General features: G+C 47.8%; 1 protein-coding gene across 3 annotated transcripts in view; it reads left to right on the forward strand.

Annotated features, from left to right (window-relative positions):
- Dgcr2 (DiGeorge syndrome critical region gene 2) overlaps positions 1-14651 on the forward strand; it is a 50491-nt gene that overhangs the window by 18848 nt on the left and 16992 nt on the right. For all 3 annotated transcript variants that reach the window (NM_001012146.1, XM_087576668.1, XM_087576669.1), the window contains 3 exon segments: positions 1372-1494; positions 12680-12802; positions 14064-14274. In NM_001012146.1, coding sequence (NP_001012146.1) covers positions 1372-1494; positions 12680-12802; positions 14064-14274 — 457 coding nt within the window.

Consider the following 14651-nt stretch of genomic DNA (forward strand, 5'->3'; position numbering starts at 1 on the left):
CGCGCGCGCACACACACACACACACACACGCACGCACGCACGCACGCACGCACTCGCACACACACCCCTTTAAAGGGAAAACTTTATTACATTTAAACTTTTGGTGTGGGTGTCGGTGCATGCATGCCGTGGTGCATGTAGAGGTCAGGGAATGACTTGCAGGAGTCAGTTCTCTCCTCCTACTGTGTGGGCTCCAGGGATTGAACTCAGTCACCAGACTTGGCTGCAGGCCACTTGACCCACTCAGCCACCACACTGCTCCTCATATTCTTTGTCAAAAGATGAAGCCTTAAGTCCAGTTCCTAATCTTGGAGAGATTCTCTATAAAACAGCATTGTGGTCTAGGAGATATCTCAGTCAGTAAAGTGTTTCTATGTAAACATGAGGGCCTGGGTTCAATCCTGAGCACCCTTAGTGCATACTTACTGTCTTGGGTGCTTGGGGAGGCAGAAACAGGCAGCCCTGGGGCTTGCTGGCTAGCCTTACCCTAAACAGCCATCTCAGGCCAATGAGAAACTGTTTCAAAAAAGAAGGTGGATAGCACCTGAGAAAAACACATAATCCACATAACAAATACACAGTGTATGAAAGTCAGACAGGCTCGCGGCCAAGCTCAGGGAGAGCACTTGCCCTCTGTGCACAAGGCCTGGGCTCCAAGCCCAGCACAGGCAGCCGCTAGTGTGCTGGTGTGTACCTGGGCTACATAGTGAGAGCCCGTCTCCAAAGGAAAAGGGCATGAGGGGAGAGTAAAGGGAAAGTCAACAAGGGAAGAATTGGGCACTTGGCTCATGTCGGTTGCTGCCTATTCTTGAAGCCTGTGTTTTGCTGGGTTTGTTTAGCACTTTTATCATGTCAGAAACCACTGCCACTTACCTTACTCAAGCACATCTTCTCATGTTACTGCCTTAGTAACCTGGCTTCCTGCAATGTGCCCATAAAAGTCAGGAATCTCAGCCTGCAACCTCTGACAGCTGGGTTTCCAGTTTCTTGAGTGGTCCCATCTGTTCACATGTCACCTCAACATGTCTTATAAGCCCTTATTTTCGGGAACCATTGTTGTTGTCACACCACACAGAACATATGGAAGTGCCGCCTTTCTAGGAAACCGGTCAAGCTCCACCTTTTTAGAAAGGTGTTCCAGAGTCCCCTGACTTCGCCTTGTTTTGGCACACCATTTAAATATTCTGTATATTCTGATAAAAGGTTATAACCTCTTGTTTCTATTTTGGAGCATGCTCAGACCCTGCTGAGGAAGCAGTCCTACTCAGCTCCCAGACTACTACACCCCTACGGTGGTGCGGACCAAGCACTTCCCTTCTAGGTTTCTGCTTCTGTGCTACTTCCTCAAAGCCTGTTACCCTTTGTTCACAGAGCTTCGGTGCCACCCCGGGCAGTTTGCATGTCACAGTGGCATCATCCAGTGCATACCCCTCCCCTGGCAGTGTGACGGCTGGCCAACGTGTGAGGATAAGAGTGATGAAGCCGACTGTCCGGGTAAGTGTGTGGATCCACCTGTCTCTTGGCCATAGTCTCCCACAGGGAGGGAGGCAGTCCTATGCTCTGTACACATGGGAGGGTAGTGTGTGCTGACCCACTCTTCGCTTTGTAAAAGTAAGTGTTGGACACAGACTGAGCTAGAACTCATGAGTTGACAGCACTGGGGATATGGGGTGCTATTAGCCCTGTTGTCAAAGAACCTTGAGAGGGAGCGCGTGTGTGCTCACTGGCTCTGGGTATTGGTGCCTGCTGAGGCTGGACAAGTGTAAACTGTCAGCCAGCACTGCCCTTACTTCCCTTGCCTGGGAAGGCATTCTCTAGTAACATGGCACTTGGGTTTTCTCAGGGCCTGAAGGCATGGAGAGCCACAAAAGTTTGATGTTGTTGGATATCCACTGGTTTCCACCTCAGTATCCTGATGAATTTAAGGCACCACGAATACTAGCATTCATCCACCCATCAGTCCCTGTGATAGGTGGGAGGGCCAGCATCACATATGTGTCATAGTTGACATTGATGAGCACATGAGCACACTGATTCTGGATCTTTCAGGATTTTGAGGAAGCCTGTCAGCAGAAGGCATGTCATGTAATAGAAATAATTTGTTTTCTCAGTGAGAAATTACTCCACACCCTTAGAGGTGAAGGGACACTCTTTACTTAAGCCCCTGAGTGGCTGGTCTAATGCCTGAATAACAATCAACTCCCAACAGAAGATTTCTTTAGCTCATACACCTCAGGCTTATGCATTCTACATACACCAGCATCCTTAAATCTCTTTTGAGTTCCAGCCCCAGGCTACACTTGAATACTTTAAACAAAGACAGGAGGCTGCAAATCTGGCTTAGCTTGGGCAGATAGGTTTACATAGCAAAGATTATTTATTACCAAAATTATTTAAGTACACCAGTGTGTTGTTTTAAGTAATTATTATACAGAGTCATCTTGCCCACCTGACAGAGTTATGTCTTTCTTGACAAGAGAGTGCAGAGGACTTTATGGAAGGCCTGGACTTAATGATAGTTGTGACCCTCTTGTGGAAATCTTTGTAGAAAAAGCACTCTGACACCAGTGAGCATGGATGAGAGCAAATGTCACCCATGCAAGCCCAGTTTGCACTTCGTTTATTCTCTGATACCCCAAGATGGACAAGCATGCAAACAACGTTGCACAGAGGTCTAGAGGACAGCAGGCAGTTAAGAGCGATAGCCTATCACGTCAGCTTCTCTGATCATTCTGTTCAGGAGACAAGTGAAGTCGTGCCTTTGCAAGTCTGAAGTACAGCAGTGCTTAAGTGCTTGACTCACTAAGTCAGTATCTAGTGATTAGTCTTCTCTACTGTATTCCACTTTAACTTTCTACTCACCTCCAGGGCTGGCTGCTAGAGGTATATCTCTTTTTCTCTTTTTCCCTAGATTTATTGTGTGTGTGTGTGTGTGTGTGTGTGTGTGTGTGTGTGTGTGTGTGTGTGTGTGTAACCACTGTGCTCTAAAAGCTGTGGTCTTCCTGCATAGTGTATAAATGAGCCAATGGAAAGCCCCAGCCGTTCTCAGCGGGCCACTTTTGTGTATGAACATGAGATTTTTCTTGAATCGGCCACATTAGATGATTTCATGGCCCTACCCTCCAAAGCCATGTCTAAACAGTGCATACGGATAGAATGTTACAGAAACAAAGAGAGTGAGTGCAGTCTGAGAGGAGCCATTGCAGCCTTCGCCTTGGTACTGTTTGTTTTGAGACAAATAGTGTAGCCCGAGCTGGCCTAAAGCCTAGGATGGAAGCCAGCCCACTCTTCTCCCAGTGCTGCCATCACAGAAAGAATGTGCCCGGCTTCATGGGCTTTGAAAATAGAAATGGGGGACATTCTTAGTGCACTGTGGCCTTTTGGGCTCTGGTCTTTCAGAAACTGGAAGACTAAACTCGCTTCTCAGGACCCTGCCAGCAGCCTTTAGTGTATCCTTTGACTCTAGGAGGTGCGGACAAGGGAAGGCAAGACTCGCTCTCCCTGCCATCACGTGAGAGCGTCAGCTTTGACTGGAGCACAGTTTTTTGCTATGATCGCCAGCTGCCTTAGAGCTAAGAGCACCTCTGATGTTAGCTTCCAACAGCATTCAGGGTTGGCTGTGGAGGTGAAACAAAAGGCAGAGGTGTCCACTCGACTCCTCTGTGGCTTTGTTTCCCACTTGGGGAGTCTTTCTCTCTATATAGTAAACAACGTTGTGTTCCTCCAGAAGGCTCTGTGGAAATGGGACTTCAGTTCTAAGATGTGAGGGGGCATCTCTTTAGCTCATTCTGAAGGAGTAAAGAGCTGTGGCTACAAGAAACTAGCTTTACTTCAGAGTTGTTTTAGGGAGGCACCAAATAGCGTGTAAGAGAAAATTTTATTGTCTACAGAAAGACGCAAGACATATGCCACACAGCAGAGGCAGAGTTGCATTATGGCCCTGTGACAGCTGGGGGAAAAATGAAATTGGATCCCTAACTCATAACACATAGAAAATAACAGTTTAGGGTAAAGAAAAAAATTTAAAGGCACTCTAAGTGATTATCAACTCTGATAAGAGGTTAAAAATATCTTCCCTTTGTTAAAAGACTCTAGTAAAAGCTGGGCAGTGGCGGCTTACACCTTTTATCCTAGCACTTGGGAGGCAGAAGCAGGCAGATCTCTGAGTTCGAGGCCATCCTACTTTAAGAGTGAATTCTAGGACAGCCAGGGTTATGCAGAGAAACCCTGTCTTGAAAAACAAACAAACAAACAAACAAACAAAAGGACACTAATAAAAGATGAAAATATTAGCTCTAAACGGACAATGGAAGCCAGGCAGGGACCAGTTGGTGAGGTGCTTGCCATCCAAGCATGAGAGCTGAGTCCTGAGCCCCATACTGTGGTCTAAGGCTGTTATCCCGGCACGTGTGAGGGTCAGACATGGGCAGACCCCTAGGATTTATTGGTCAAATCAGCAACCGCCAGGTCCCAGTGAGAGTCTGTGCCCAAAAGACCACAGTTGAGGCATAGCTACTTCTCAGAGAAGTTACAGTTACATTAGGCAGAGTTAAACAAGCCAGCACTCTAAAGGCTGGGTAAGATGGCGCCTACACACCTGAGGGTGGCAGAAATTAAGTTGACTGCCAAACTAGGTGGTGGGGCTGTGATCGCTTGGGGCTCTGCTGTTGTTTGAGTAAGGAGGGTAAGTTGATCTGCCTGCTTTAGAAAACAGGTCTGTCTTCCATGTCATACCGTCTCGTGATCATGGATTCTTATTTGGGAGAACTTTGGAGACATGCTTTTAGCATTCTTGTACTAACATCTTAGAAAACAGCGCACATGATCACATGATAAGATATTTTGTGCCAGTGACAGAGAATGGTATTGGGTATAAGTATCAACATTTATGTCAGTAGGCAACTTTGACAGAAAACTGCACCCAGTGGAGTGTAGGCGTGGGTCCTTCTGTGCTGTAGCCGATGAGGTAAGCTGAAGGAAGCAGAGGAGCTGCACAGGAGTCATGGCTCAGGAGCTGCACAGGAGTCATGGCTCAGGGCTGCACAGGAGTCATGGCTCAGGAGCTGCACAGGAGTCATGGCTCAGTGGCAGACGGCTCCTCCAAAGTTACTCTGGCTCCCTCCTGGGTGGGGTCAGGAACAGATAGTGGGAGGAGCAGGCATCGTGAGTTGAGCTCATCAGGTGAGCCTCTGTTCAGTATTCTATCTCACTTGTGCTTATAGCTTTCATTCTCTGGACGCTGGGGTAGACTGCCATTGTTGTCTGAGGAAAGAAAGTTATGCTGCTCAGACTGGTTTCAAACTTTTAGGCTCACGAGATCCTCCTGCCTGAGGTCTAAGTGTTGAAGCTATAGACACGAGCCTGTAGTTTTTAAAGCACGTGAGTAGGAGCAGAGTGTGGGCTGACTTACCCCAACAGCAGCCACAGCACGGACCTCCTGAAAAGAGCAATAAGGACTGCACTTTGCCCTGTGGGGTCCCTGAAAACTGAGAGGTGACAGGTGAGAGTCTCGGTACTACACCCTTCTTTCTGCCCTCTGCACAGCTGACTCCTCCCACCAAAACATCATAGGTGTATTTTCTAGTCCTGTGCAATCCAGTAGTAACAGCGAGTTCACGGCACACAGGTAAGAGACAGGTACCTGAAAGGACTATTTGGGATGAAGATTGAGGGAAGTCTACAATATGTAGCAATTAGCAGCTGCAGTGCACATCTAGAATTGAAGGCACCAGCGGCTAAGCCTATAAAGAGGCTGCAAGCCGAGATTCATCTGGTCCTTTTTACTTGTCAAAGAAGAGCTGGCTGCGTTCTCTTTCTGTTGGAATTTGAAGCTACTTGGGCACACATAGATAGGGAAGAATCGAGAAGGATTACCTCAGAAGAGACAGAAGAGTCTTATCTAGAGATAAACAGGTGTGTCACAGGAATAGCCATCACGGAAAGTTCCCAGCTAAAAAGCTATGCCTCATTCAAGAGCCCACACTCTGCCTTACCTCAACCACGCTCCTTTTACCCATGAAGAACAATCAGTACGTCTGGACTCCATGGATGCTCAACAGACTTGACCCAGGATTCTAAGCCAGGAGAGTCAGAGCATGATTAACTGAGGCAACTGCAGCATGTGAAATAGTGGTTAAATCCAGGATGTCTGCTGGATAACAGGATACACGGAACAGTGAGGTCCTTAGAAAAGGGCGTAGCACGCAGTAATCTTACAGTGGAGACAACCAGCACTGTTATCTTAACTTAAGGAGTAAACGAGAACTTCAAAATATACTCTGGCCACACAGCGGTGGCACATGGTTTTAATCCCAGCACTTGGGAGGCAGAAGCAGGTGGGTGGATCTCTGAGTTTGAGGTCAGGGCAGCCAGGGTTACACAGAGAAAACCTGTATCAAAATAAAAAAGCTGTGTGTGTATACATGTGTGTGTGTGTGTGTGTGTGTGTGTGTATGTGCACGCGCGCGTGCGTGTACACACACTTACATACGCACGCACACATGCACATGTATATTCTTACTTAACAAAATGGCAGTCTAGGAAGTTCTAAGTTCTCACTCTGCCACAGAAACATTCCAATGCAACCAGAGGCTGGACAAAGGCACTCTGTAGCCTCTCTGGGAAAGATCGGAAGTCTGCATCTACCAAGAAGACACCTAGTTAGGACAAAGCCATTGTCTTAGTTAGGGTCTTACTGCTGTGAACAGACACCATGACCAATATAAGTTTTATAAAGGACAGCATTTAATTGGGGCTGGCTTACAGGTTCAGAGGTTCAGTCCATCATCATCAAGGCGGGAGTATGGCAGCATCCAGGCAGGCATGGTGCAGGAGGAGCTGAGTTCTAAATCTTCATCCAAAGGAAGAAGCCAGGAACAGACTGAGCACCCCCAGGCATCTAGGAGGAGGGTCTCCAAGCCTACCCCCACAGTGACACACTTCCTCCAACAAGGCCACACCTTCTAAAAGTGCCCCTCCCTGGGCCAAGCATATTCGAATCATCACAGCTATGTTCAGCTGCTGGGATGGTTACATGCCTGGTCTCAGCTCTTAGGAAGCTGAAGCAGCAATGCCAGTTCATAGCTGTCCTGGACTACATAGCAAGACCTTGTCTAAAACAAACAGAACGGGAAGGGCTGGGAGCTCAGCTGAGTCGGTAGACTTTGAGCCTAGCATTGTATGAACTAGGTATGGTTGCACATGCCTGGAGTCCCAACACTGGGAAGATAGAGGCAAGAGGATGGAAAGGCTAGCCTTTCTGATCTGATCTGACTCTTTTAAGTTTGCACTAGGACGCATACATGTATGTGTGCATGCATGTTGAAACAAGGTATTTATGTAGGGAGGAATGGGCTATGTATACCAGGCTAGCCCTGGACTCTCAGAGATCCCCCTGCCTCTGCTTCCCCAGTGCTGGGATTAAAGGTGTGCACCAGCATGCCCAGCTCAACATTGTTTTTATTTGTGTTTACTCCACTTGGTCCTAGTGTCTACCTCCAGCCTTGTGTGCAGTGTCCCTAGCTGGATAGGGCTTCTGAGACACAGACGTCGGTCTCTCCTGATGATGTAATGTGGCGGGTAGGAAGGCGCTGTGCAGAGCAGCTGCAGCTGTTCTGAAAGTAAAGGGCTGTGCACCTGCAGGTGTCTGGGGCAGGGGAGTGGTACACACCTCAATCCCAGCACTCTGGAGGTAGACATAGGCAGGGCTCTGAGGTTGAGGCCACCCTGGGCTACAGAGCTCGCTCTAGGACAGCCAAGGATACAACAGAGAAATCCTATCTTAAACACACTGCGCCCCCGGGCCCCCCCCCCGCCCTCTCTTGATTGTGACTCCTTTGGCAAACCTATGTCTTCAAAAATATATATTACAGTTTAGTAGCAAAATTACAGTTATGATGTACAATGAAAATAATTTTGATTGAAGGTCACACAATGTGGGGAACTGTGTTAAAGGGTCATATAATTAGGAAGGTAAAGAGCTGCTGCCTGAGGGAGGTGAATACATTTAAAGTAGTGTGTTTAAAGGGCTGAGAGATGGCTCAGTGGTTAAGAGCACTGACTGCTCTTCCAGAGGTCCTGAGTTCAATTCCTAGCAACCACATGGTGGCTCACAACCATCTGTAATGGGATCTGACGCCCTCTTCTGGTGTGTCTGCAGACAGTGACAGTGTACTCATATACATAAATAAAGTAGTACGTGTGGAAATCAGGAAAAACTTACACATGGGCACTGGTAAGAGCATGCACAAAGAGATCTGAGAAGACCTTAAAAAACGCCATCTCACAGTGAGTCAAGGCTCCCACCAAGCCCTTTGTCTTCTCCAGCACAGGGCAAGTCTTTAAAGACTAGGACAAATAGGTACTTTTACCCAGACAAAAGGAGAACATGGCCTATCTCTGTAGAAAAACAAGAGTCTTCTTTTTTTTTTAAGGTAATATTCATTTTATTTATTTTAATTAAGTAGTCAATCAGGTTTTCAATACAGGGTTTCTCTGTGTTGTTTTGACTGTTCAGGAACTCATTCTGTAGAGCAGGCTGGCCTCAGATTTATAGAGATTCCCCCTGCCTCTGCCTCCTGAGTGCTGGATCAAAGGTGTGGCCAGCACTGCCTAGCAGCCATGTTTCATTTTATTCTTTGGCAGTTTCATACATGTATATAATACGTTTTAGTCCTTCCCTATCATTCTGTTTCATGCCTCTCTTTCCATGAAGTTCCTTTTCTATTTTCATGTCTTTTTTTATATAAGAAATACGGGCTTTAGAATAATATCTTAAATGTGTGTTGAAGGAACCAAAGGAGAGTATGGACAAAAACCTGAAACAGTGAAATAACGAAGTCAGGTCGAGGCTATTGCTCAGGGGCAGAATGCTTGCCTAGTAGGGCTTTGTGCTTCCAGGGGAGCCACAAGCTGAGAAGTCCAAACCCAGAACAACTTCTTAGTGTTCCGGGGGCCGTGACAGCCCATGTGACAGAGTGAAACTGCCTTGAAGAGTAAAAACATTTTCCCTCAGGAACATGGCAGGTGACACTCAGGCACAGTCTTAAAAGTGTCCTAGGCACTCTATAAACACTCAAGAAAACAAGAGGCAGTTAGATGGAGAAGCCCGGAAAACCCCTCTCTCCTTGCTGGGTTTTGGCCGCTCTACAGAGCAGAAGAGTTCTGTTGTGGTAGTTTGGCCACCCAAGAGCCAAGTGCCATGGTACTCTAGAATAAAACCTGTCAAGTAGAATCCGGTGAGACTGTGGGAAAGAAAACTTTAAAATCAGATCTGCACAGTACTCAGCCGGCTGAAAACCTTTGGTAGGAACTTAAGTATGTGTGGGAATTTGCACAGATTCCAAGCAGCACACAGGACACTGGCAAGAGCTGCTTAGAAGTGTGGTCAGCATTTGCACTCAGAACCTGAAGGGAACCACAGAGATTTGACCACCCTCTCGAGACATCACTATCATGCCGAGGGAAGCTGGGAGGGAGGAACAGTAACTAGCAGAAAAGCTACTGCAGAAGAGTGGGAAGAAGTCCAAAAAGGAAGGCAAGAGACTCGAGGGAATTCACAACTAGGCCAGTAGGTCTCCATGATCTGTCTGTCTCTACCTGTAGTCTCCCTCTTTGTGTAATGTAGGAGACCTGCTCCAGGTTCCTTTCTCTCCTTCCCTCTCCCTCTCTCCCTCTCCCTCTCCCTCTCTCCCTCTCCCTCTCTCCCTCTCCCTCTCCCTCTCTCCCTCTCCCTCTCCCTCTCTCCCTCTCCCTCTCCCTCTCCCTCTCTCCCTCTCCCTCTCTCCCTCTCCCTCTCCCTCTCCCTCTCTCCCTCTCCCTCTCTCCCTCTCCCTCTCTCCCTCTCCCTCTCCCTCTCCCTCTCCTTCTCCTTCTCCCTCTCCCTTCCTCATATTTCTCCTTAATCTTTGCTTTTACCAGAACACAATCTGGCTGGATTCACTGGGTCTCTGTGTCTTGACTTCCTGGGATGGAACTGTTATCTGAGTGTATTTTCTCCTCATACCAGTCTACCTTTGCTAAACCTCCCTCATGTTCCCTCCCACCAGCTTTTTTCCCCTTCTATTGTCTCCTCTACTTTCCATCATTCCAGCACTGATCACCAATCTTGCTGGGGGAGTGGGGGACAGGCAGAGTCTTTTTACTTTTCTTTTTACTCATGTCCATATTGACATACAAATCCCCACAGTATTAACATGTCAGATTAGAATTTAAGGGATGATTATTTGGGGAGGAGTTTTTGCTCGTGTGTGTGTGGGGGTATGATTTGTCTGTTTTTGTGGGGTTTGTTTGTAGTTTTTTTTCAGAGGGCGATAACTTTTAGTTGACTATTTTCATAGAGGGTTTATCCCTACATATTGACTGTTTGTTGTTGCAGAAAATTCTGCTAATGGAGGAGGAGTGCTAATGGAGCCTCATACTCTAAACACTAGAGTAACAAAAGCAATACTTCAACTCCTATTACTACCTAGTTTTTCCTTAGGAAAGGTGATAAAATAAAAGTTTAGCCAGTAATCTAATTCCTGATTCCAATCCCAAACACAAGTAGAATGAAGGTTTACACAATGGCTCAGCAAGTAAATGTTTGCCACTAATCTGACAGCCTGAGCTTAATCCCCAGATCCCAGGGATAAAGAAAGAACTGAGTCCTGAAGGCTGTCCTCTGACCCACACACAATAAAACTTTAGAGCACAAATGCCTGACTCCCACAACACATTTCATCTAAAATGCACAATCCTTGAATCAAATCCCCCAGTGACTGTGACTTAGATGAATTTCTAAAGAACTCAGAAGTATGATGAAACACTTCAAGGAACTGAAGAGTGAAGTCAAGGAGACAAAGATGAGCGAGACAAGGAAGTGAGTGCAGAATGAAAATATAAAGAGCAGTACTGGGAAAGCAAACTGAAATGATACTGAAAACAAAGTTAGGGAGGCAGATGACCAGTACATTGGAAAGCCTAACTGATAGAGTGGACCGTGGGCAGGCAGAACATCAGGGCTGAAAGACAAGAGAAAGGACTTAGTGTATCACTCAAGAACTCGAAAAAGATCTTAAACACATACAAACAGCATGTGCAAGGAACACTGAGAAGGCCGTGTCTACAAACTGGGCATAGCCAGAGAGGAAGGCCACGCCAGAAGCGTAGAATATAAGTTAGGACAAACAGCAGAAAATGTCCCAAGTCTAGGGAAGGTGAGCTCAATCCAAGTACAAAAGACAGAATCAGTGGGAGTGGCTTTGTTGGAGCAGGCATGTTGCTGGGGAATGCTTTGAAGTTTCAAAAGCTCCCTCCTTCCCAGCTAGCTTTGTCCTCTTTGTTTCTGGCTTGGATCTCAAGATATGAGCTCTTATCTACTACTTCAGCACCACGCCTGCCTGCCTGCTGCCATGCTCCCTGACAGTCATGGACTCTAACCTCTGAAACTGTAAGCCCCAGATTAAATGCTTTCCTTTACAAGTGGCCTTGGTCATGGTGTCTCTTCAAAGCAGTAGAAAGATAACTAGACACCCTCCCCGCTTTTCCCTCTTTGTTTTTGTTTTTGTTTTTGTTTTTCTCGGAGCTGGGGACTGAACCCAGGGCCTTGCGCTTGCTAGGCCTCTTTGTTTTTCATATGTGAAGATGAGCTCACAGACCCATGCTCACCGGCTGTACTTCCACAGACCTCAGCCCAGGATTTTTAAGGATTTGCATAGAAAAACTTAAGAGACTTAAGAGAGACTTAATGTAGTAATGGTTGATACATTTTAACTTTCAAACTTAAGCACTTTAAATATTTTACATTGAATATTGTTTCATAATGAGAGGGTTGAATTCTATTAGGTAAAAATAACTTAGAGCCCAGGATAGTAACAGAATCTGTCAGCGATAAAATCAAGGAAGTAGGTCATCCCTTGCCACTTCTTCAGTCTCAGGCTAGCCATTACAGCCAGAGTCTGGTCTAATCTTCCTGTCTGAGGGCAGCCATGCATACCCACTGTTCTTGGCTTCACCTTGCCCTCATATAGGTGGAGTGGGAGGGGGTGAGCCCAGGAAGTCATATTGGCTCTGGTGTCTCCTGCTCAAAGACTTTGAGTCAGTTGCCTCACTTCTTTTAGTCTTCCTTCGCGAAGTGAAAGGAATGACCTGAAAATTGTTAGGCCATTCTGTGTAAAGCTAGAAGGCTCTTCCTATCTTCAGCCTCCTAGTTAGACTTTTAACTATACTTGGAGATCTTTTGCACGCCAGGACCTGTGCCAGGTGCCTTGTATCCTGAGGCACTGGTCTGAAGGTTAACAGACTCAGGACCTACAGGCCAGTGGCAGTGTGGTAGAAGATTGCATGTGGTGGTGTCCCCTGCACGCTTACCAGGAGGTTCCCAGGCCTCTGAGGCTGGGGAGGGCAGCCTGGACCTATGGAAGAACTGCCTCCCCAGGTGCCCTATAGAGCTTGTAGGCCGAGGGTTATGAAGCAGGCATAGCTGACTCAGGGCTGTGCAACGAGGGCTTAGAAAGGACAAGACCCTGTTCATAATGGCAATAAAATGAAAGGTACACTTCACCAGAAACATGCTTGTCCTATTCATAGGAATGTCCAAACAAGGTCAAATGTAACTCCTGGTGTCACCCCCACCAGGCCTTTCCAGCACTGTGTCCTGGTTGCTGCTAATAAGCTCATAGCATACTTCCTGTGCTTTCAGAAGTGACTGGAGAGGCCCGTCCTTATGGGAAGGAAACTGTGGACCTGCGGCAGGGGCGAACCAGAGGAGGGGACCCCACACACTTCCACACAGTGAATGTGGCTCAGCCTGTCCGCTTCAGCAGTAAGTTGCAGACCTGCCCTAAGGCAGTCCCCACTAAAGTGTTTGTTAGTCCACCTTGAGTTTGCAGCTTCACTCAGCCCTGGCTCTCTTCAGGCCATCGTTGAGGGGATCAGTGAACTAAAGCTGCCCTGGAAGGGCTGGAGAACATGAATGGCCTGCCAGGAGCATCTAGCTCCCAAGTGGTAAAGGAGACTTGGTGCCCAGGCAGACTTTAAACCAAGCTGCCTGTGCTCACGGGGCTACCTTCAGAGACAGTAACCATGACTAAACTTGTGAATGAGTGGACAAAGATGAAGACGTGCGAAGCGTAGTTTAAAGCTCCCCTACCCTGAGCAGGCATAATGCTAAGGGGATAGCATTCTCTTATGTACAAGAATAGCCGGATTGTTAGCAAACATGTCTAACGTGCCTGCTCACTGAGCACAGGGTCTGTTTTCTGTCTGTGCTAGTTCTGAGCTCATAGCCTCAGCATGGAAGAGAGCCGCTTTGCGGACTCAGCCTGTGCCTGTCGCTTGTGCTGCCCATCACCAGTGCTCAGGCTTGGCTACCAACCTACAGTGACCACCTAAGCCCAACACAGTCCATTCAGTGATGGCCCTGGAAGGTTAGGGACAGACCCTGCAGGCCCCCAGCATACCTCAAAGCTCCTACCATTTCATGGAGCCATAGTTATTGGTCTGAGTGGGACTAAGTGAATGTGGGAATGTGTAGGCAGGTATCTGAGTGTGTGTGAGAAACTTGAATTAAATGTTGCCCCATCCCTACCCTTGGAAAGGTGTCCTGTGTATACTGAGCCATACTGTCTCTTCCAGGAGGCTCCTAGTCCCTGTGCACTCACCTGTGCTTACCTAAGGCATGAACAGTGAGCAGATGTGCTGCCTAGCTTGCCATCCTCGCACACAGTGTGACTCACATGCCTCAGCTGGGGCACAGCTTGCCTGTTCCTCCCTCCGACTCTGTGTCTGTTAATAAGTCAGTCACACACTTGAAACCTAAACATGAGGATTCGGCTGGTGAGACGGCTGTGACTTCTAACTTCAGGGCCAGGGATCTGATGCCCTCTTCTGGCCCCTGGACACATGGTTTACAGAGACATGTAGACAAAACACCCACACTCAGGAGACGAACATAAAAACACAGCCCTAGTTCTCCAAGGGGATTCTGAAGTAAAACTCGTGTTGACGCAGCACGTGTGATTTTACTTTTGAAATCATGATCCTAATTTTGGGGAAACTCCCCTTCCATTCTTCATGCTTCCTAGGGAAATGCCCAAGCGGGTGGCACCACTATGAAGGCACAGCCAGCTGCTACCGGGTCTACCTCAGTGGAGAGAACTACTGGGACGCCGCACAGACCTGCCAGCGTGTGAACGGCTCCCTTGCCACCTTCTCCACTGACCAAGAGCTGCGCTTCGTCCTAGCCCAGGAATGGGACCAGCCAGAGCGGAGCTTCGGCTGGAAAGACCAGCGCAAGTGAGTCCTGGGGCCGAGAGTCCGCTCGCTACTGAGCACTCGCCGGCAGCCACACTTGAAGAAGGCATCCCCTCAGCAGGGGAGGGCAGAGTGTGGCAGAGTCACGGCGGAAGTAGAGGGCTTGTGAAGAAAGGAGGACAGGGCCTTGTTGGCTTTCCCTGTGGATACAGCTACACTTGGTGACTGTGGCTAGTGGCTAGAGTGTACTAGCTTGATTCCCATGGAGCTGCTCCACATGGGGCTCTGGGCATGATAAGAAGGGCACACAGGCAGGTCGGGGTGCCTTCTGAGAAAGGGAGGACTCTCAGCTCTGCTGGGTGCTTCCTGGGGCCCTGCTGAGTCTTACCTTTCAAAAGCCTTAGGCTTCCAAGTTTCAT

The sequence above is a fragment of the Rattus norvegicus genome, chromosome 11 (genome assembly GCF_021556685.1).
Source record: "Rattus norvegicus strain SHRSP/BbbUtx chromosome 11, alternate assembly SHRSP_T2T, whole genome shotgun sequence".
Lineage (NCBI taxonomy): Eukaryota > Metazoa > Chordata > Mammalia > Rodentia > Muridae > Rattus > Rattus norvegicus.